This window comes from Apostichopus japonicus, chromosome 15 (genome assembly GCF_037975245.1).
Source record: "Apostichopus japonicus isolate 1M-3 chromosome 15, ASM3797524v1, whole genome shotgun sequence".
NCBI classification, from domain to species: Eukaryota; Metazoa; Echinodermata; class Holothuroidea; order Aspidochirotida; family Stichopodidae; genus Apostichopus; species Apostichopus japonicus.
In genome coordinates, this window is record NC_092575.1 from 5932501 (window position 1) to 5958289 (window position 25789).

At 35.3% G+C, this 25789-nt stretch overlaps 1 protein-coding gene across 1 annotated transcript in view; it reads left to right on the forward strand.

Moving 5' to 3' along the window:
• Nucleotides 1-24058, forward strand: part of LOC139981109 (uncharacterized) — a 51623-nt gene extending 27565 nt beyond the window's left edge. Inside the window, exons 4-7 of the mRNA XM_071993290.1 lie at nucleotides 5508-5654; nucleotides 12295-12362; nucleotides 13213-13280; nucleotides 20608-24058. Coding sequence (XP_071849391.1) covers nucleotides 5508-5654; nucleotides 12295-12362; nucleotides 13213-13280; nucleotides 20608-21482 — 1158 coding nt within the window. The 3' untranslated portion in view covers nucleotides 21483-24058. The remainder of the gene's footprint in view (nucleotides 1-5507; nucleotides 5655-12294; nucleotides 12363-13212; nucleotides 13281-20607) is intronic.
• Nucleotides 24059-25789: the final 1731 nt, after the last annotated feature.

Consider the following 25789-nt stretch of genomic DNA (forward strand, 5'->3'; position numbering starts at 1 on the left):
CAAATGCCGGGGCACGCAAGGCCACTATATCTTCATACGGGTGTGGTACAGGGTTCCACCTGCTCTTTCACACCTCCTAAATTACATTGGCATCTTTTAATTTGCTGAGATTTAATGAAACGCTCAAGTCATGTACTTTGCTCTCTCAGTCTACTCTCTGACGTGATCGATATTTTCTTGTAGGAGATACGGAGCCTGTGTGTCTTGATCTTTCTTGTGATTTTTCTTCGGCTACTCAAAATTGTGTTTCAAACGGAGACCTTTATTCTGATTAAACAGGCTGAGAAACTTGAGAGAGGTTACATATAGTTAAGTTTGATAAGAAGAATCTCGTTTTTCGAAAAACTAAGAATGAAGACATTTTATGGCAAAACGGGATACTTAAACTCAGATAAAATTGTATTTTGTTTTTAACATAGATACCGTTTTTAGTTTTGCGCACATAATTTTGGTTTGATCTTGGCAGATAAGTTTTGAATGTCATTTCTGTTCCTTACATAATGATAGCCTAAGCTTTGCAGTACTAATGGTTGCTAAACACATTGCGAAGGATGATCTACTCATGTGCTATTTCTATCGGGATTTCAATGCGCGCTCAGAAAACGCAAAAAAAAAGCTATTAAGATAGAAAGAACAACATATTTTAAAGAAAAAGAAATAAATAAGACATACAGATCCGTCCACCTGACAGATGATTGTTATCACAAATTTGAAATCCCGTCAGGTTTTTCAGGTTCGGCATGAGTATTTTATGGCTCGTTGCCTCGGTGCCAATACCGAGATCAGGAGCCACCGAACAACCTAAACTACCGTGTTAACCACGCTAAGTGTCCGCGGAGTGTCAGATATTGGCTCGGACACGCGCCAAGAACAGTAATCAAACCGTATACGCCCTATCCTTGCGCAGACGACACACTTGTTCGGAATTCTCTTCACGCGAAGCTCTGCCGAGGGTTGGCTTGTTTTTTCTTCCCCTCCTTCTAAATCAACATCATGGGAATGATGGTGATGGGGGGCAACAAGGGACTTGATAGGAGTTTAATTATAAACTAGGATGGGCTGAAAATACAATATCGGCTAATGTAGCATGCAAAATTAACACTAATGGTGGGTGAACGCCCCTTGTAGTTATTACCTACAAATAAATGAAAAGTAAACAAGGAAAGAACAACCCTGAAAAAAAGAAAAAAGTTTGTCTTTCTTTACCGGAGTTCGTTATCGATACATAGTTATGTAAGGTAAGTGCCTGAATGTATGGATGATAACGGCCTAATCTACTTAGAAAATACTTAGACCGAGATACGGTTAGTGAATCGGCTTATGGTGTGCATGAACAGAACAGCATGGTTGATCACACTTTTCCGTCTCCTTGTCTGTTATCGCGTTTAGAGGTATGATAAGACAAGACAAGTAAAGAAAAGAAAAGAAAAACCAAGCTGTTTCGGCTTTGATAACACCTGATCCGTAGATCCAAAGCTGGAAACATACAACTACTTTTAGCTTACCCAATGGTAACCGAAAAGAAATCCATTTTTAATATCATTTCTATACAAACACCGCAGTATAATATGCGTGGGTTCTTATCTTCCTTTTCTTTTGTTTGCTATTTATCGTTTTTTTGTCGTCTGGACTGTTGTATATGTATATATATATATATATATATATATATATATATATATATATATATATATATATATATGTATATATATATATATATATATATATATACATATATATATATATATTTATATATATATATTTATATATATATATATGCCAATACTCGTATAGTTATCTTCAAGTGTTTATAACGATAGTATGTATAGATACGAGTAAATAATCGACTATTCTTATCGATACAATATCGATCATGGTATTTAAGGAACGCTAAACTCTCGGTATATTAGTGAAACAATTTGTTCCCTCAAAGTTGGGAAATTTCTGATATTTTAGAATAAACTTAAGCCATGGTACCAATAATAATGTTAGTGTCACATCATGTTATATAAAACTTTTCTAGTTATAACTTTTTCATTTAAATCAAATAAACTATGGAAAGAATAAACAAGCGTTAATAAATGTACGAGTATAATGTTGACTTTCAGTGATATAATTTTTCGACTTTTCGTTTGTCTAGGCAGGGACCAAGAACAGTTTTTATTGTATTTCACAAAATGCAAACAAAGATTCATTTGTTGTTTTGTGAGTTGTTCACAACGAGCGTCTCTCTCGCACAAGGGAAATGTAGTGGTTAGTTCGATTTTCGTCAATTATTGTATAAAATATCAGACATTTGACTTTACTTTTGAAACATTACATTTCCCAAATGGAACAAAATTGGCTCATTTATTATCCGAAAGTTTGGCATTCCTGAAATAACATAACTTTACAGGTTGACAATTTTAAAATTGCGTAGGCCAACAGTAGTACTGAAATTCTGTTATGATAAACTTTCAAATTAGATAAACTGCAAGAGAACAACAGAAAAATGTGTTAACATTTATTAGATTTGGAAGCTTTAACGAGAGTCTATTCTGAGCAATTGGTTTGATTAGTATGTTCATAACTTTATAATCTGCCCGATGGAATACAACACGTTGAATTCTTTGTATCGCTTTTATATGAATAAAAATTGAATCCTTTTAAATAACGAATGTCGAACATGATGAGGTACGCTTAGTCAGATACATGGCGTATTGACTAAGCATACAATAATACAATAACTTATGGATAGTGCCACTGTCGGAAAGAGAAAACATCCTTTGCAATGTTGACAATGCGATTTAGGCCTACGCGAAAGCTTTTCATCTTTAATTTACGCAGCTATTTAGATTTCATCAAAGAGTTGAGGTAACTACTTAAACACGAATAATTTTGATTCATCAGTACAAAACCAACAAAGTATGCTTTATTCTGTAAATTACAACACTTCAGTTACAACTGCTACAATTTGCAACAGTACTGAGACGTGTTAGTCCGAAAAGGCGGGAAAACATCACCTAAAATCCGACGGAGATGCGTGACAAGCTTCGCCAGCTGGTGAGGGTAAAACAATAGGTCACGTGATCTATAAATACTGTAAAAGTAACGGTATGCCGTTTATTTAGTTATTATCCTTAATTTAAATGACATGGAAAGATTTATGGATTTTCTCTTTCGGCGGCATTAACACAACTGCAGTGCTTTATGTTAATTCAAACGTTATTTCACACAGCACCTTTAACTAACCACGACTATAGTTGAGGGCTGCTCGCCATGTTAAATAATGTAAATGTACCGGATGTGATGTGATGTGACAGACATTACATTATTTAAAAATGAACACAGACTAAATTCACATTCACGACCGGTTTCATGATACTTGGGACCCCGCATCAGTCAAGGGCAGAAAACGAACCCATCAGAACCTTCTTGTAGTCACATAACTTAGCCCGTAAGGCTTGGCCCACGGTAATTCTGCCTATATATATATGAGTGCCTATAAATAGGTATGAGATCGCACCATGTTGCTTTGAATGTACACAGAATCACCACTTTTTAGGCAAGCCGATGCGTATGCGTGTAAAAATGAGTGAATGACTTACAGATTATTATGAACACGTATATTCGTGGAATGAAATCACTGTAGCGGATCTTGGTTTATTATTGAATATATAGATATAGATATAGATAAATATATATATATATATATATATATATATATATATATATGTGTGTGTGTGTGTGTGTGTGTATATATATATATACATACATATATGCGTATATGTATATGCGTGTGTGTGTGTGTGCACTTGAATGTTATTTTGGGAAGGAGTTTACCGTGAAAAGGATTCATGGTCTATTGGCGATTTACCGGACACCTTGAATATGGGGAATATTGTGGTAAATAGGTGTTATCTGAGAAACACCACGGTTTGTGATTTCTTTGCCAAGGGCAGGCATTTAAGTCCTGTTATTGAACTTGTAGTTTAGAAAAAAAGTCTGGCTGTAAGTTCTGTAAATGCTTCATCTTTCCCACGCTCGTTGAAAAGCTTCGGCAGCAATACGGCGCCTTGTTTTTCGATTCTCGCCATTTGCTATTCATCGGTTCAAAATTCCTTTATTTTAGAGACACCTGTAGCCGCGCAGTTCTTTTCAATGTAACAATTCATTTGGAAACATCGTTTTCCAAGGTGATAAAACATGTGTGTACCCCAAACGTTTCAACTTGTCATATGTTTACAAAAGATTTTTTAGAGGACTGAACCAAAAATTGGCCTTGAATCACTGTAGTTTGGAAAAAACAAAACATAGCATAACTATTGAACAGATTTAGGCTTTGTTATGATAGACAGTGAGTTACCAACCTGACAAAGGGAAAAGTTAAAACCTTGTCAGTGAGGGGTTTATAAGAACAAAGATGAACGAACAATAGATTCAGAAACCCTCTCGAGTTAGGTAAAGAATGAAACCCGGTACCTCCTTCTATCGACTTTAGTTATTTGAAAGGTGTCAAAGAACACAAAGAGCCTAAGTGATTCTATAGGCATCCCGCTCGTTCTGGTATTAGGTACTTCACTTCTTACCATTCAAAACTAATTGAGCATGCCAGGTCTGATTCAGCGAGACACACCTTTAGTTATAGTTTTGAGTAAATTCAATTTAAAATTGATGGAGTCTGAAGTAATTGGTTATGATATAAATGGCGATTTCATTGATTGTGTTATAGTCATGGTGAATATACCCTGTACTCGATCTAGCTGATTGACATACGTTAAGTCGTTACTGTTGTAAGTGAAACCAAGCCATTCAAGGTAACCGAGGATTACTACATGTAATAGTGTTCCCCGTTAAACCCCCATCCAATCAAAGAACAGAGAATAGAAAAGTGATCGTGAGGTAGTACAATCAATGATAATGGCTTAACGATTCTAACCATGATAAGGGTTACAAAGAGATAGAGCATAACTGCGCAAATAAGAAAGTTACGACAAGTCATTAAGTTTGGCATTCCTTTGGTCCTCACAACAAAGACATATAGAATGGTCTAAGAATTTGGTATTTACATTACACTTGTGCGTACATGATATATATATACATATATATATATATATATATATATATACGAACAACTGTAATGTAAAGACCAAATTCTTTGATCATTCTATGATCATTCTTTGATCATTCTATATATATATATATATATACAGAGTTGGTTGGTTGGCGTCTATCTTGGCGCAGAGTGCTCTATGTCCGGGGGACAGAGCGGAATATATGTTGAGACTAGTGGAACACTAGTAGTTGTAACTCAGAGTTTCACGCGGGTCATTGCAGGTCATTTGCAGGTTTATCAATTCGAATACCCATTTTATTTGTTACATATACACAAATACTGAGCTACGTTTCAGGTTTACGACGTGCTTCAATGTTGCTGTCACACAGAACGGCCTATACATGTTACAAACAAGTTACGTAATAAACGGAATAATCTCAATCATGGAACTCTATTTCACTTTCTCTTTCCATAGATTATTTTGAATTCCATGCACAAATATCAGCCGAGGTTTCACATAGTGCAGGCCAATGATGTATTTAGTCTAAGGTGGAACTCTTTCGTCACATTTGCTTTTCCAGAGACGACTTTCATTGCCGTCACAGCCTACCAGAACGAAAAGGTAAATCATTTGTTGCATTATATTCTATGGACAATGAACCACGTCTTGTAGCTGGGAGCGAGTGACATTCGCCTATACGCTTTTTTCTAAGATTCTAGTTTTAGCAATATCTATGAAAAAAGTAACTTAGTGTGACTTAAGACAAATGCTCCTACTTATCACCCGTATTGTCACGTCTCCGCAAGTTAATTTTAAATGATATTTTCTTCATAAGAAATATTATATAGAGAAATGATAAAATCCCACCCACTCCTCCACGCCCCGCCCTCCCCCCCCCCCCAAGCAAACAATTAATATTTCAAATGAATAACTTGTACAATTTGAATCCTATTGAAATTAACAAAACTATGATGTCACGTGACGTGATCATATTACTATACTGATCATATATCGTTATTTTGGTGAATGCAGTGTTGATACAAACTGAAAGTTTATCACGCACAATGTCCCTATATATAAAATAATGTATCTCGGTTGTTATATTAATGGACGGAAACATTTATCAGACGGGAATGGGCGGAAAAAAGCTGCCACTTCCTTCAGTACAAGGGACAACCGCAGTCTATGCTGCGATATATATATATATATATATATATATATATATATATATATATATATATATATATAGGCCTATATATATATATATATATAGACAGACACATGATATTTTTTGTCTTTGAACGCCAAACCCGCCAGAAATGACATGTTTCCCCTTCCTTCAATGTAAGTTATTTATGGAATAGGCTTCAAAATAAATTACTTACCGAAGTCATTAGGGTTATACACGCGAATGTCCTATTTCGCACTAAAGTGCACGAGGAACAAACAGGGATAATTTCTCTTTTTCTTCATCAAATAAAGCTAAGCAGGTGACGTTTTTGGAAATAATCATTCATTTTTTTTGCTCTATTTTATCGTGTAATTATGTCGCTATTCTCTCAACATTTAAACAGACCATTATCTTGATCTATCATCATGAAACAGGAAAGCGAGCTGAGTGTTGTTTTTCCCCCTGCTTTCTACTTTGTTTGACGGGCTCATTAATTTTGTTTTGCTTTGTTTTCATATGATAGGCCAATAGATCACGGGCGTTGATTGTTTACCAATAAACTTTATTCTCCCTTTTGTTAGGATCCCCTCATTTTTCCTTCTTTTTTTCTCGAAATAAAATAGAAAGAAAGATTTGACTGCGCAGTTTAAAACGTGTCACCCTTTTCATACCGAAGATACCTTTAACTAACTTGTTTACTAAGATACGTGTTTGAGCTTTGAATGACAATCATTTCCTTTTGTAAAAGGGTGCACGGAACCACCTGATACTCATGGCTCGTACAGTGACTACTGTTCATGTCCTGTAACTACAGTTACACATGTTACGAACACAAAGTAGTAATTACTGATGCACGGTTGTGGGACATGAACAGTATAGTTGCTGTACCAACCATTGCGTGGCGAGTTCCTTAAAACGCGATTCTAAAATGAGGTCGTATCTAGTCGTTTTATGCTATAAGTATAGGCCTATGGATATACCCGAACAGGACCTTTCTTCGTAATCGGCATGACGAATTGGCGTTTATTTAAAGAGAGGTGTGAACTGGAATCAAACGGTGCCGTACCTCCTTTACTTCAAACACATATAGCTAGTACATTAACTACTGGTGCCACATGTAACACATATTACTACTGTTCATGTCCCACAATCGTGCATCAGTAATGGCTACACTTTGTGTTCGTAACACGGTAACATGTGTTACAGGTGGCACCAGTAGTTAATGTACTATAGCTTTGAGTATCTGTTGACGGAACGAACACAGCCTTTGCATTACCTTTTAATTTACGTCACATAACTCACTAATAATAGGCCTGAATCAACCCAAAGAAAACTTGATACATTGCTCATGAATCGTTTTATTCCAAATTGATGAACTTTGAGGAAGTGGCATACTCCGAATTCCACATGGAATAGATGGACACACGTACTGCGTAAGACGACTCGGCATATAGGCTGATACGCCCGATAAATCTTTGTTAGGTTAAAAGTCCTAACCTCGCAGTTAACTGATATCATCGCGGAATAACGAACCAATTGAATAATACGTAGGACTTTTACTGCCTTATATGGACTTCTGATAGGATATGATTGGGGCTCAACTGAAAGGCTTTTACATATAATTATTGATACAATTAATACCATATTACAGTATCAATTTAATTCAGTCATGTATTATTTTCGTAACTAAAATGAGACAAAAGCATATATGTATAGAAGCGTTACAAGTTTTAACATAAGTTTCTCTTTCTTTATCCCGAATACCTTTTTCTCCCTTTACTTTAAAAGTATATTGCAAGCATTATATTAGCTCCCCCAAAAAGTCTATATGTTCAAAGCGCTCTTGAAAATTGGTAGAGAATGCTGTTTGTGTAAAATTATATTCATAATTGTCACGAAAACTCGTAGCAACGTCAAATAAATAGCATCATTATGGTCTAATTCATGTCTCTTAAACAACTATAATTTGCTTTGAAATCGTGCTTCGCCTACTGGTTGATCACGTGCAATACGATAGGCTACATTGGAGTATAATTACAAGAACTGCTAGCGGAACAAATGGAATCACTAAGCGTAATGCCGCGAGCTAATTGTGACGACCGATACACAAACTTGTTTCTCTGAAGGCTCTTCCAACATTTATGTTTGATCTCCAGATCAATAAAATCTGTCCGATTAATTTTTTATGACTTTTATCGGCCATTTTGCGATGAATTTGAGTACATTTCTTCGAACAGTACCATGTTTTTTAAGGCCCATTACAGTGCACTGTTTTCGATAGGAACGTGCCTCTTGCGAGAGAGCGTGACAAAGTCCTCGTTTGCTGATAGAGAGATATATCACTCGCCGGGAAACATAAAAAAGAAAGAAAAAAAAAAGCAGAGAAGAAGATACAGTCAACTTTAAGCAATATGTCCTTTGAAAGAGAAGCTGCGTTATCTATATATGCACAACGAAAGAAGGACGTAATAAAACTGAATTACTAGCAAAACCACTTGTTTCTCAATTATCCGAGTTGACTGTTTCTTAAGTAAGATATCATCAAGCGGACGGACCAAAAATGAGATAGAATAACGTAAAAGAGTCTAATAAAATTGGATATTCGGTAATCTCATTGTTTTCAAGTATTTGTATACCAATTATCAAAGCGGACAGACAAAAAGTTAGATAGAAAAACGTAACGAGTCTAATAAAATTGGATCTTTTTTGGGTAGTAACTTCACTGTTTTCAAGTGTTTGTGTAACAAAAAGCTTTGAAAATATGTCACATTAATTGTATTATCCTAAAATTTTACAATATCAAGTGATTTTGTAGTCTCTAAAACCAATGCTATACCCATATACTTCATTTTATTCATGAAGCAAATTATCATCTTCTGCTTATAAGATAAGAAAAAATACATTTTGCGGCTTGAGGCAAGTTTCTATAGGTTGTTGCATTAATGGAATGATTGTCGCAATTTCTATATTAACGTAACACAAGTAGAAATAACATATGTAAAAATCTTTGAGTCCTATTTCTAACAAGTTGAGATTTCTAATTTTCCTTTATAACTTGAATAGTGTTGTTATATTCAACAAAAACGTTTTTAGTTATAGTTCAATCACTGTTAGGTTGATGATGAAACCATATTACGTTTTAGAAATGTTGTTCTCTATCACTTTGGCCGATAGACGTTAACTGGTTACGTAACATCTTTGAACTCTTGCATACTGCAATTGTCAGTAATTAAAGAGTAAAAGGAAGCTTTCTAATACAATTTCTAGCACACTATCGTTACGAATTAAGTAGCAATATACCAGTACTTATATATATGTATATAAAGTGTATGTATAGCCTATGTATCTTAAGCTACATCACTTATCGATCGCTTGACGAAACATTGAAGTAAGCTACAAACGCTATAATTAAACATATATTTTAAAACTATGACATTGATTGTTTTAATGCAGAAACAATATTTATGAAATTTTGTGTTGACTTAAAAAGAAAGAAAGAAAGTCAAATATGTAAAACTAGTTGTATATGTCGATTATCTCTTGACGAGATGGCAGTTATACCATCAGGTTGTCACTGCACTAACACGTTCTTTAACTCACAGCTAAGGATGTGAAATTTTCACTTCTGAGCGAGGTAACCCGACGTTTTTATGGTTATCTCTGTATAGTTATTACTAAAATTAGGCTAACTAACGCTTTCTCTGAACTTAAGGAAAATTTCTTTTAATACCCTTAAGTTATCTGAAATATGTATCTATATATATATTTATCTATATATACATCTATATATATATATATATTTATATATATATATATATAGCTATATATATATATTTATTTATTTATATATATATATATATATAGCTTAATATATATATATCAATAATATATCTATATTGACATATAGATATATATAGGTGTGTGTATTATTATTATGATTATCATCATCATCTTCATCATCATCACTATTATTAAAATTATTATCATCATTATCATCATCATCAATATCATCATCATCATCATCATCATCATCATCATCATCATCATCATCATCATCATCATCATCATCGTCATCATCGTCATCATCATCATCATCATCATCATCATCATCATCATCATCATCATCATCATCATCATCATCATCATCATCATCATCATCATCATCATCATCATCATCATCATCATCATCATCATCATCATCATCATCATCATCATCATCATCATTATTATTATTATTCTTATTACACAGTGGCTAGCGATAAGCTGTGTTTATAACTCCTACCATTGCTAAATAGGATATTTATTCGTTTTCAAAACCTGATGAACTAGAGTTTCCGTAAAGGGACAAACTTCACCACGACAGCCTTCCAAACTTAAGATTGATAATTTGCGTTGTAACTCGCTCCTTCGTAGTCTTCCTTAATTATTACTACTTGAAACTGATTTCAAAATATCCGCGACCACTGGACTGTTGCTTTTTTTAAATCTTTGCTTATTTAGAAAAGTCATTATTATGCCTTAATTAACTTTAATTAGCCTGTCCAGGATATTCTCGACGCTGACAAATTGAAACTTTTTCTTTAATTAATTTAGTCGCTTCCTCTTTGAAACGTGAACCGCGATGCATCCTGACGTCATTTAAAAGTCAGACGAAAATGTCTCTCCCCTCCCCTTCCAAAAAAATAAAACAAACAGAAACACAAGAAAAGGAAAAAAAAGAAGTAATTAACAAAACAAAGCGTTACGCGAGGACATTTCTTTGAATAAAAAAAAAACCCCATTGTAATCGTACTTTGGAAGCCAGGAATCGAATTATATACATATTATCCTTTCTTTGAATTTCATAGTAAAAAATCAACGCTTCGTGAGTTTGGTATAACTAAAAGAGAGAGAGATGATATTCTAAGTGTACATATTCTGCGTTTGCGTTGACATAGATAGATGGGCACACCAATTACTTTGCGAGTTTTACAAGCTCATTTGCATTTTTACAATCAAATCTTCGGCTTAGCTCCTCGAAATCAGCCTTTGTTGTCGCCAAAAAAACAGTCTCGTTGAACCGTGCTCCGGCGGGCTCCGACGTCATTTGCGCCTTTGTTATGCAAATGCATAAGGCGCGTTTAATGGTACGTGAATTGTTTTGCTGTAGGCTTACATAAACATGTATATGTACACGACATATGGGAGATTCACGTCCCGTGTCATGTAGCACGATAACGGTAAAGTGCAAATTCTAAAATGATTTCAGGAAACCCAGGTATTATCAAACAATGAGATCAAATTAAAGGCTTATTGAGTGATACCTACACAGACTGATGAGGGATTCTTTGAATAAAATTACGTCACGGCTTACTTGGGTAGCATTAAATTGAAATTAATACTTTTGTGATCTTTGCGGTACAGTAGCTTTCAAAAGATTTACAAAGAATGGGTCGTGTGCAAAGAAAAGATATTAAGAGGTTAGTTGGAGCGGATTAAAAATAGAAAGAAAACGTTCTCCAAATAGGTTGTATTCCCAATACTAGTCAATACTATATAGACCGTCCAAAATTAACATATTAATTGGAGCCTCGTGCCCGGAACGAACTTGCGATCAAGAATGCAGATCGAATTTACTATTGGACCTCAACGAAGTAAAAAGAAGGAAACTTCATGAAAATAACACACAAAAGAAGAATTTAATACATCATTGTAATTGTGAGACTAGTGTGTATCGAAAGAGTTAACAATTTTTTTTTTATAGAAAAGGGGGAAAAACAATAAAATTATCATTTCTTAATCTACATTTTTAATTTTATTGTTTTAAATTATCATCGCAAATTGTCTTTATTTATATCTTTTGCGGCGATATTGGTCCATTTATATGACTTCTAAAACCATCCTTTGCAATATATAGTTCTGCCTATTTTTGGTTGAGTACTACGACGATGATGATGATGATTACGTTTAGCATAGAAGCAATGTCGTTTGTCAACCCCTAATTATATTGAATTCTTGATTTTTTTTACCTCCTGAAACATTCATTCTCAATGTTGCCGTTTACAGCAAAACACTAACGTCTTCATTATCTGTCTCTCATTTTGCTTACAGATAACTCAGCTGAAAATTGATCATAATCCCTTCGCAAAAGGATTCAGAGACAATGGAATGGCAAGAAGGTAAAACAATATTATTATTATTTTTTTTGTTTTTAATGTCAAGTTTTAGTTTTTCTTGGAAACAGGAAACTTAGAATGATGGATCGTAAAATCTCAGAAGATTCATCAAAGTTAAGATATTTTATATATGCAAAAATGGCAAAGCTAAAAGAAATGACAAAAAAAAAGACATTTTGTGTTTTACAAATTGAACCATATTTATTGCTTAATTATGAATATGAAACTGATTGAAAATTGTTTATTTTACTAAAATAACACCGACCAACCGAACGTCTCTCGCCACGTGTCGGTTGTATGCCTGTTTGCGAGACTCTCTTGTAGCCTTGTGATTGTTTACTTTCGTAACGATAATGGAAAGAGCTGATGTTTTCTTGTCATATATATGATAACACTAAAGTCTAATGGGGATATAAGTAGGGGTGGAGCTCTAATGTATTCCGTAAAAAAAAATTATTTCTTCATGGTGAGTAACCGGGAAGCATTGTGACACTGTTTCTCCGAATATCTACTCCGAAGCACGATATCAATTCGAAAATCCATTTTGAATACTGTCCACTTCCCTATTTGAATAGGGCCACAATGCCCCTTTCTTATCTCCACCAAGAATCCAAAAAATAATATTAATTAGAATGAACAAACAAACGTCACGTATTTGCCTTTACTCTCTGCAGCGGCAGTGTTTGGTAATATGCAATTCCAATCCTACCAATAAAATGATTTTAAATTTGTCTGGACACAAAATTTTGTGACATGTCCTAATTCATGTCAATTGGTTTCATGTATGTATATTGACAGAAAACTGTTTTAATTTATATTCTTATCAAGTTTCATTTATTCCTTTCGCCTTCAGAGGAGCAAGAATAAATCCCTTAAAGAGACCATGCTCTAAACTAGATGAATACAACGATGATAAGAAAGGTAAGTCTAAAATTAGATACTGATCGATCGATGTTTTTTTTTGGGGGGGAGGGGAGGGGGGCTATTTAAATACCCTTCGCATTGTTTTTTTTAATAAGTAGTTGCATAAATTGTTTTACCACTACCACGTGATGTGAATGTCATTTATGTGATATTGAAGTCTCTTCATAAACTGAAATCACATGCAGGTTTACAGGAAATTGAGAACTAAACAACGAGAACAAAATTTGGTCATTTCCCACCATGCACCTGGAGTAGACGGTTTTCAATAGGCAGTGCGTAAGCATACATCACATATAAGTTAGCCGGTGAAGTACGCTAGCCATTGCATATACCGTGCACTGCAATAGTCAACATGCACATGACAAAAATGTCAGACAGTCTTCCCCTGCTTCAATCATATCACTTGTTCTGTTGTGCTAAAACCAAACTACGAAGCGAGAATTTCTCCACGTTTTACATAAACTCCTAATACCTCTGAACTTTCATCCATTTTTAAAACTCTCTTGGATGGTTTGGTAATTTAAAACCATCCATCCATCATACTCTTTATAAATCTAATAAATAATTCAGTGCTTCATTTATCATTACCTTCTACGTACTGACACGCCGGGGGTCCTAGAAACACAAAAAGAAATGAATCATTCATAAAGTAGCTGATTACGTAAAGAGAAATAGAAATTGGGAGGAACTCATTATTTCTCTTGAAATAAGTCATGCATTGACAAGAAAAAAAAACCTACAACCACGAACTACTGCCGAGTGAGAACGTACAACTCTTATGGGTCGTTTCAAACAAATAGAAATGGATACAATATGAAAATACTGGAAATTAATTATTGTACCAGGTTTTGTTGTATTTTTTCATTCTTTCTATTTGAAAAGGGTAGTTGTTTTCCTTCTTATATAAGTTCATTTCGGTGAATAAAGGTTGACGTTTGACTGTTTGGCTTTTTTCTCTCACTTGTACACCTCGAAGTTAAAGCGACTGAAGTACAAGTCTATAGGGTCTGAGTCATTGTTTCTCTCAAGTTCAGTGTATCGCACTACCCGGTACAATTAGTGTTTCCACTTTCCACTTTCCATATTTTCGGTGATCATGCACTGAAGAAGAGCGATATTTATGCTTCATGTATATATATATATATATATATATATATATATATATATATATATATATATATATATATATATATATATATATATATATATATATATATATATATATATATATATATATATATATATATATATATATATATATATATATATATATATATGATCAAGAATTTTCGAGATATGAAGGCTAATATGATGATTAAGTGCTTTGAATAAACCTACTGGGATGGGCAGGGGAAGGGATGGTAGTTGAGGGTTGGAAATTGGGTATTGGTATAAGGAAGCATTAATCATGAAAATGGTCAGACAGCTAATGAATGAACTGTAAAACTACACTGCATACATACTTATCACTCGGTGTACAATGTTCGATACAACTCGTTTTAGTTCTTGCTATTACACTACACAAATTAATTTAAGGGAACCCCCCAAAACGCCCTAATTAACTCTTGTCATGGAACAGTGCCTTCTTCCATGGCTTTTCCTTGCATTTGATCGTGTTTCTAACACGTCCATAAACAGAGAAATGCGTCGTCCCTCCTGATCGTGCATTTACAAATCACTATCACCTACATGACACCGGAGAGAGAATGGGAATTTTTTTTTTTGTAAAAACTTTACATTAATCGCAAAGATTGATCATGAAGAGCCATAAAGAAATACACAAAAGTTGTGTCTTAAATGAAATAGAAATATGAATGCTATATTACTAACATGATTTATGATTAATGCCAATTTGAGGCAAATGGCTCGTATAGCGTGTATAATTACATAGTTAATTCCACGAAATTCAACTCACGTATTATGTAAGTTTACTATAGATAGTGTTTACATCATACCGCATGACGGTTGTCCATGTCAGTGTTGTAAGGAACACGCGATGAAAAAAAAAGCAAAAATGTTTTAAATAAAAGACGACAGACGGGAAGGAAAAAACAAAATAAGATAATTCAATCATATTTCAGAAGAGAACCTACAGGCACGATCAGGAAATAAATACAATTAAAATTGCATACACATAGGACAATCACATCCATTTTCAATATTCTAATGGACTTCTACCTATTCAATAATTCAAAAAACTTCGCATAAAAGATTATGTTCACATAATAAATTAAAATTAAAATTAAATATACAACCACATCTTCAATAATCAACTTCAAAACAAATTTGGATGCGGGGAGGGGGGGGGGGGGAGTAGGAACTACAATGAATTCATCTTTTTTTTCTGCTGGACGGAATAATAACAGTATTAGTATTAGATTTTCTTTTATCCGTTTACAATAGAAATAAATTAAATCAATTAAAACGTCATTGATATGCAACCGTTGCAACAATCTTCCATTTTAGATCATAAAATTTCACGTCTCTATAATAATAGTTGCAACCAATAGCGAATCACAGCATTCTAGTTAAAAAAGTCTCGACTGCAGAATATAAACAAATTCTTCTGGGAAGTCAGACGTCTTCACACTTGAGGTAAAATTGTAAAGTAATCTCCGTTGAGCGTATATGTTACTTAAAATGGTTGGAGGGGCACATCGTTCGGCAAATATTCATTTGGATTAGGAGAAAACTTTGGCTCAATTAGGAAATGATTTCATGCGGAAAGTACCTGATCAGTATTACTAATTATTAATGTATCATTTCATAATTATTCACCTAGTCTGGCTCGAAAGTGTTATATTTGTTGTTAATGTGGCATTTTTCGCAGATGATACTTATCGTTATACTAGAATCAATACGTGATATTAATAAAAAAAAAACAGAATTGAGTTATATCATTTCATTTTTATTTTTATCTTTATATATGATGTAAGTCTTTTGTTGTAAATGATTTTTAAGTAAAGAAAAACAGTTAATGATAATTGCTTAATCTTAAATAAATATTTATATAGTTTATATTACGTGTAAAGTTCGATAGTATATGGTGAAACCTATATAAAGTTATGTTGCTATATAGCCATGCACAGAGAAAGGTTAACATTAAAACCAAAAACACAACTTGACAGTGTAACACTATGATAGTTACTTTCTGTATATTTATTTCATTTAATTTTTTTGAGGGGGAGGAGGAGGGGGAGGGGGAATGAGACTAAGGGAGCGGATCGGGTGAGGTAAGACCTTTAAAACAGAGGTTGAGGCAGATAAAGTTATGTACTTTGTTGAAAATACAGGTCAGTACTAAAAGCATTGATACATGGCTTATGTATATTAGCCTACTCTCTGGTCATACAAATTACACCACAGAAGTCGTATACTCACTTGTCAATTACTAAGCTACCCATGACCTAGTGTATCCACAGTGAAAGGTGTAGTGAGGGTGCATATATACCTCCCTATGGAACATTGGTCATTTGTCATATCCTGTGACTACATTTTGAATATAGGTGACGTCAAAACATCACGGTTTAGTCTCAGCCTGCACTGGTCAACTGAAATAGTCACCACATCCTCACCAGATATGTCAGCAAGTTCAGACCCGTAGCTAGGCCATGGAACACCACCTCACTCTTAGCTTCCATCATGTGTCCAGTAATGAAGTCGTAATTAACCAATCAATCTAGTGAATATCATAACAACAACAAATTAAACCTTTTAATTTTTTATCGAACTGCATAAGTAAACACTTTCAAATGAGATTCCTGTGCTCAAGAATTTGGCTCAAATATGACTATAGTAACCACATTTGTAAGATTGAAAACAAAATCTATAAAAAAAATATTGATATTTAGCTGGTCAAAAAAGAGGTAAAATTTATGTCAATAATATAGACTAACCAATAACATTTTTTCTTTTCATTTTTTTGTAATTTTTTTTTTTATGAATTTAATAAAGACGCATAATTTAATGAGACCGTTATCTTTGTATACACTTTTATACTTCGACGTTGTTGATACTATTCAGCGATATATAGTTAATATATATATGATTAAGCTCAAATTAGATTTTGGTTATAAGAGGATAATGATAAAGTAGTTTGTTACGGAAGGACAAGGTAGAGGCAGCAGGCAGTTCAAAGACCGAGACTCTTGGTGTATCTCTCTGCATCTATTCATTCCATCTTACTCAAGATTCTTTCCCTCGGTATATATAACGTATCTTGCTTTTGTCGTAGAATTCCAACATTACGCACCAGTGACCATTAATTGCTACTGACTCGGCTAATTCCCCGAGCGCCCTTAAAACGTTTTTAAACTCAGCGTACATAGCGTTTCACGGGGTTCGTTTTCAATTCCCTTCCAATTTTCCGAGGAAAATCTCACTTTTCATAAGTATTTTAGCATGTTGGACTTCAATTTTCCACACTTTACGCGTGTTTGATCAAGCGACACGTCGCAGGCAAACCTTGACGGGTCGGCTGTACCCAGCGTGGTCTCGGGAGTTATTGAATATTAACGGAGATATTAATGTTTTATCACCCCCGAGCTTCGCCATACATACCGACCCGCGTGTAATTTACCAACCTCAGCATTAACATGGAAATAGTATTCTCGCGAGTCCCAGCTTCGATACTTTTCTTTTACTCATCATTTTCCCATGGAAATGCCACTCTCAGTTTTTTTTTTTTCGTTAGAAGAAAGTATTTCCTCTACTATCGAGTAATGGAAACAATGTCATTACCAAAGCTTGGGAACAATTTGACAGGAGCTACCCAAAAAAAAAAAAAAACCTGGCCTCTTTGCTGTGTTATCGTATGCACATACATGAACAAACAGTTCGTGCATGGAATAAGTGAGCCTTCGGGCGAATTTATCGACAACTATGTCAGTTACAGAAGGCATAAAAATCCTAAGATCTGTCATCGAAGCCTTGATGTGCCATATTGCACACAACTGCCAATGACGTCATCGGAGAGGGCGTGGAGTTTACCTAGTGGCTCAGAGTTTGACCATCCCACCGGTGCCTTTAAAAGAGGCCACGGTGACCTTAAGGATAAGATCAGAGCTAGAGATGATGATGATGATTAAGTACCAGATATGATTTCATTCGTGTGGGAGCAAGCATGGGTGGAACTTATATATCCATGCGTGCTTACCGTGCTCGAGTGGATGATTACCGTATATACGGTATAACGAATGAAAACCAAATTGAACCATCAAATGTGCCATAAATTTGATAACGAAATTGTTCAATGCATTCATCCGGTTTCAGTTTAGTTACAATCAAGAGCAATTTGTTGTAAATGTGTATCTGTTGTGGAAAGTGAATATTTTTCAATTTCCCCTTACACAATATAGAAATACACTGGACGCCGTAGCCTACAGATTTTGAGTTGCTATATAATTTCTACTGCGTGGCGCAGGGCTGTATACGTGCAGTCGTCATAATGAATGGAACTAAATGTTGCTCTGGTTATCGAAATAGCTCCCTCTATTCGATGATTAACATGTTTTGTACAATTATCGCCGGTATCAGGAAGTGAAATACGAGTAAACATTGGCTAGGGCTTGTAAAGCAAAAGCACTTCCTTTAGATGAGATACACAATTCCGTATTCATTATTCAACATGCAACACGCACTAGTTATTGCGCTGGTAATGTGGAAAGTTTGAAAGGAAATGAATTATAGCTGTAAACATCCTTCTGGACAGTTTGGTTAGTATAGTACATGTTGCATTTATGAATGTGAGACAACAATTGTTTAAACAATACCTCGAGAAGAACAATAGTGAGACAACGGTTGTTAAAACAATACCCACAGAAGAACAATAATGAGACAACGGTCATTTAAACAATACCTCAAGAAAAAAAAATAGTGGGACAATGGTTATTTAAACGATACCTCAAGAAGAACAATATTGTGACAACGGTTATTTAAACAATACCTCAAGAAGAACAATAGTGAGACAACGGTTGTTGAAACAATACCTCAAGAAGAACAATAGTGCTGGTATATCATAATTGACAATACGCATGCTCCATTTCGAGTAGAGGAAACCTGTATCTTTGAAGCGCGCATGAGACAGATATCAAACGTGGATGCAAAATTTCCATATAATAATTCTGTTGGTTTTTTGGGAAGCTCAAAGTCATTTGATGTCATCAGATACTTGCTTTAATGAGACAACATATGTGAGCATAATATTACAGGAAGGACAAAGTAAAACAATAACATATTTCGGAAGTGAAATCCCAATACTGAAATACGAAGCACCATTACTTTAGAACAATACGATGTGTCTCATTTACTGTAAACACCTTCTAATTCCCACATTAAATGTCAGACACTTATAATGCTGGATCATACTCGAAGTTCTCGAAATCTCTCAGTATATGTTCCCTTTATAGTTTATTAAAACCTTATATCTGTTGCATTACGAACATTTATTTTTCTTGGAGGAGGGAGGGAGGGGGAGGGGGTCCTCGGCTTAAAGAAGAAGAAGAATAAATAAAATAAAATAAAAGTAATAAATACCCGATGCTGTTTTTAGCTTCAACTGTACTGAAATCTATCAAGCGAATAGTGACGTCACACGTGGTCACGTGGGCAGGTTGTCAATAAAGACGCTGTTTAGTGCGATATGATATTTTCCCTTAGAGAACAGTATCTCATTAATTATCCATAATGTAAGGAAATCAAAAAATTACTGATTGTTACTTCAAATGCCAAATAGTATCGCGAGGTGAGGCTTGTTAGAGGGGCAGGCACGTCTCTCTGGGAACCCTTGTCAACTCTTTATCTCTCTCCAACTTTAACTGAAGGGCGATCACATTGTCAGTTCTCTCTGGATCTCCTTTTGCCTGAAAAGAAATAAAAGACTCACTTCTGCCTCAAGAGTCGGTTCTTGTGTCTCTGTTTTGCGATTAGTTAACCGTATCCCAGAATTCTAATTTCCTTATTTGGGCTTATAGTTCAACCATTTGCGTCGGAGTTGATGTCCATCAAAGTTTCTAACTTTTTTCACAAACTCCGTGGGGACTTTATTTTCGGTTGATCTTTGCATGCGCAAAAGCACGACCGCCTTTATACTACGTGCAATGGTCAATATTCCATTTTTTATTTTAAATAAGCAGTTATACGTGGCCGAAGGGTGCATGTGTATTAATATAATACCTTATTTATACGTCATTCGTTTCTAAAATTATATTTCTTCATTGATGATGTTACCTGTAATTATTTTTTTTTATTTTATTTTTTTTACGAAAATGAGAGGTTTTTTTTCCTGACCAAAATAACGTCGTTTTCTTCATCTCTTCCTGAACAGATGTTGACGAACTCGATCAAGGAGAAACCAGTGAAAAAGCAGAGATTTCGACGAAAGATTCAAACGACTCGTTACACGACACCAAACCATCATCCGCCAATCACAACACAGGAAACAATAATAACAATATGTCCGAGTCGCATTATAACATGGAGAATATGGATCCTGACCATACCGAATTACAGGACATCAAACCAACAATATCAAAATCAGATGCCACTGAAAGTGCGCCCTCACATAGCAAACACAGAAGGATCAATAACGATCCGGGCAATTCCCTAGATGTCGATGGTGACGTAGACTCCTGTAACAGTCGCATGAGAGATTTCACTTCCACAAGTTCGGCCAACACTGCAGGAGTAGTTGATGAACTAACGCCATGTTACCCGCCTGATAATGGTTTGACCGAGGGAAACAATATCACAGAAGTCCAACCTGCCACTGCATTAGCCGTGGCCCAAATGGCCAAAGACGGAGACCTGGGCCCGCAGAGTTACCAAAATTCTCGACTTATGTCTCCCATGACTGGCGCGAATCAAGGAATGCTCCAGTCGCCAGTCTCTTCCAATATGTACTTGTCAGGTGCCTCAGACATTGGTTGCCATGGATACACCTCCGCGACGAGCAGCTACCATTACACGACAGGTGGCCACATGCACCATGGGTCCCACCAGGCAAGCCAGTCTAGGTACCCATTCACGCAACAGAGTTCCTTTCCAGGTTGCAACACAATGCCAATGCACCCATCCGCGCAGTTTTTACACCACAGTGGACATCACATTAACAGTTCCGACGCAATGGGCGTTAACATGAACGTTCACATGATGACGAATTCATTCCCATCGCACGGCCATTCCGTTAAATTCCCGGTATGAGGTATAGAGACTATACCATCGTACCAGCTGAGAGACATGTTGCAGACCAGAAAGTAGGTCTTATAGTCTCATTAGTCGAGTCTGATGGTCATTCTATTTAGTGTCATGCAGTTTGCAGATATTGAGACCTAAACTATCGCTTATACTCCAGCTGAGAGAAAAACTCGCAGACCAGAAACATGTTAATATCGTCTCAACGTCTGGTCTGATAAACGGGATAGTCGTTCTGAGAAAGGATTGGAATGAGACCTAAACCATCAATATTTTCAGCTTGAGGGAAGTCTCACAGACAAGACACCACCATACTCTCTGATCGTCCAGTCTGCACAGAGATATTCATTTCTCCTATAGACATAGTCATTCTGTGTTTATATAGTCAGTATAACTTGACCTAACACATCAATACTTTTTTAAGTTGTGCGATGTCTCACAGAGCAGAAACAAGTTCATTACCTCGTAGCTTAGTGTAATAAGCATAGACACTTTATGTAATGATCACTAAAAGACCTAACCAATCAATACTTCATTTTGTGAGAGGTTCTCACAGACGAGAAAATCATTACCTGATAATCTAACCCACCCTTCCAATAGACGATACATCGGACGACACTGACCCGAGCCTCCATTGTTATTCTATGATAACAGAAATCACGTCTTCAAATGACTATAGAACCAAGATCACTATTGTGTTCCAATGGAGAGATGTTCTCCTAATAGTGTTGGTTTCGTTCATTTTTTGTAACATCTCGCTTGCCAATGGGTAAACTTGCGGACCCCTCAGTGGACGTGACGTCACAGTTTCATCACATTGTAGATAATCTAATGTTTATCTTGACTGAAATTGGAATCATGTATGGATAAAGTTAACGCAGTGTATACTTGGGAGACAGCAAAACAGACATATTATTTTGGTTTTCTTTTCCAATCTAGTTTTCTTTTAATTGTATTCATCTTTTTTGTACTTTTTTGCACTAATGGTTAATGGCAAATGCAAATATGGTTCAAGCAGGGAGTTATAAGAGGTCCGCGGTCCGTACTCGACTACCATACATAACATGTTTTTATTTTAGAAAAGTAATGTTCACTGAGGTACGTTCAGTTTGGTAGTCGATTCATACATTATATAAACTGCACGATTTGAAGAGAAAAAATTATTTGCATAAGAATAAAAAACCAATTCACCATACCACATATTTCCGTTTTGATCAGTATCCCAAAATATTTAATACGTACAGATAGATTTAGAGAACTTTATTGCTGCCACGAAAATGTATGTGTGTGGGGGGGGGGGGGTGGGAGGCGGTGGGGGTTAACATTCGTAACATATATAAAGTTAGTGTTTTTATCTACTTAATGGTCGTATATTGATATGTTCCCCCAGTCAAATGAGGATCAAAATTATATATTTAATTCACCGTCTGACTTTATGGGATCAGAATCGAACAAAAAGATTGAAGTGTATTTGTGAACTTGCCGCGAATGTTTGTCACAAAAACGTTTGGTTGAAGAAGAAGAGAAAAAAAACTGAAATAAAAAATTCTTATGAGACCTTTAAAATGTCAATGATAAATTAACAAAATACTATATTTTGTAATCTTCTTTATAAGAATGATGTTATAAATATGAATCATGGCGGTTCATCATCACTTGTGTTATTTGTTTTAAAAACAGTTACAAATTAAAAAATTAAAACAGTTCTTAAAACTAAGGGACCTTTATTATAGCAGTATAATTGACGTGATCTATACAGCCCAGTGTTAGTTGTGAGAATTTGCTGACAACATTAAGTGTCTAAAACGATTGAATGAAAACAAATGTTTTCTTTGCTGTTGGAATATGAAGGAAATGGACAAAAGGCCGTGTTTGATAAGAAACAAAATTGACATATAAATGGAAATGAAATCATATGTAAAGTATACAGTATAAGTTCCACCAGTGTAGGAGTTAGCATATATGTTTTTTTCTTTCAAACATTGAAGAATAAAAAGAAAAACGAAGATCATGGAATTGTCAATAGGTTTACCTTTATTTAGCTTGGATTGCTGGTTAGCAAAAAAAAACATGTGAAAAAAGAAGTTTATACATCTGTTTTCATCATGAATAGTGACGAAAATGAAGAAACCAATATGAACGAACATGTTATGCGAATCATGCAAAAATGTATAGGGAGGAAAAATGAGTAGACATTTAATTCGATAAAATGACTTTTACGAATAGCTTTAGTACAAAATACAAAAACTTGGACAAAAAGCTGCTGGGCTTTTTTTTTTTTTTTTGAAAGAGGCCACCATGGTAGCTTTGCGGGTGAAGTTTGTAAATTGTAACATAGATGACAACGAAAAATGTGTTTTTTAATAATCATAATAATAATAATAGGCCTAATATAAATGGCAGCCAAATACTAAAACCTGATTGGTTATATTCCGTTGAATGAAATCGACGAATTCTTGAATGACGTCATTAATATGTATATATAGCAAAGATTTGCCATGCAATTGTGTGAATGACGTCATAAACATTTTATGTAGCTTTCATCTCTTTTTGTTCTCTCTATTTCTCTCTTTTTTTTAATTTTTTTTTAAAAGTATTTTTGTTGATTCCAGCATCGGGTGAAGGTATTTCATGTTAACAGTCTAGTGCAATCAGCTTAGTGAGCTCTTTTCTTTTTTCCTTCTATTTTTTTTTCTCTTGTTTCTTTGTTTTCTAATTTTAAAGAGACTATCAGTTTTCCCTGTTCTTTCATACTTTCTTTAATGTTTGTCAAACGAAGAGTTAGTTTAATGATGTGTTTAAGACTGACATGAATATAATCCAACCTGTTACATATTTTTTTTTCTTTCTTATTTTTGTTGGATACTAACCAATCGATTGCACATTATCATGTACAAGTATGTTCTTACTTATAAGTCCACAAAACAATACAGGGTCAAAGGCTAAAAAAAAACCACACCGTGTATTATTTATTTTTCATTGTCTGTTTTATTTATCGTCTGATATTGATATATACGCCCAACAATTTGTACAACAGTCTAACAACATATATAACATTATCATATGTCCCTTCATCCTTTTACATACCGTATCCATCCAGTCGACGGGGCCTATACGACGTGATGTTGGATATATGACAACACGTTAGGCTACATATCCTAACCCTGTACACGCCCTTTTCGATCAATTACATCTCGTAATTGCTATCTGTTATCACAGGTTCTAGCACCATGGCGTGTACAAAAAGGGGTCATGGTGCCATGCCCCCCTCTTCCCCAACCTCCATCATCATTCGGGGGGAACGTTCAGTCGGGGATTTTTACACTTGGTCGGGGAGAAATTAGGCCCCCACCGGGTACCGGACGACATCTGGCGCACGAGGATGAGGGGTGGTCTCCCACCCCATTATCAACCTCATATTACAACTTCAAAAGTGCTTATTACAACATCCGTACGTTTAGACCTAATTATAGACCTAATTGTTAGTCTAAATATGCCTCAGAACATACCCTTCGACCTCTTAATTAATTATATTTTTTAAGAATCGGCTTCAACCACCCAGTGCCACTCCTCCTTTATAAAGTCCTGGATCCACCTTTGACCTTTCCACAAAGGTTCATGCCCCTACCTACATCAATTGGTGTAATTTAGAATCTAGCTTTCCATCTTTGAAAAATTTGTGCACGCTACTGTTAAATTAACTTTTAAGATACAACTATAAAACGAATTGACACGTACCAGATATGCCCTTAATTTAATATCCATCCATTCCTAACCACCACCCCTCCCTCCCCCACCCCTGCGCTCATCATTCAAATGTGTGTTCGTCTTACTTCTGAGAAACCTTCGCGCGGCAAGGAAGTACAGTCGGCCTCAATTCAACAAAAATGGTCGGTCTCGAAATCGATCGACACCCCCCTCCCTATAGCCCTCCTCTCCCGTGAACATGCCCCCCCTCCCATAAACCTTGCTCCCCTCCCGTGTACATGTCTACAGCTAGTACACTTTTGCTATATCTAAAACACAAGAATCGACAGCCAATGTCCTTATTAACATACACATACAATTAATCGCTTATAACATACCAAGAAGAACTACAACGCGTGACATTTTACTCTCTATATCTCAACCTTTCGGGTGGATAGGCCTATATAAGGTCTACGTAAATTTATCATAGTTTATAAACAAACCTTATCTCTTCATATATAATTTACAGTTAATAACTTCTCGGTTTACAGAAGCTATAACATAACCATTGTGGCACCGTGGTCTTTCCTTACAGATAACAACCAATTTTATGAATGAATTATAAAATT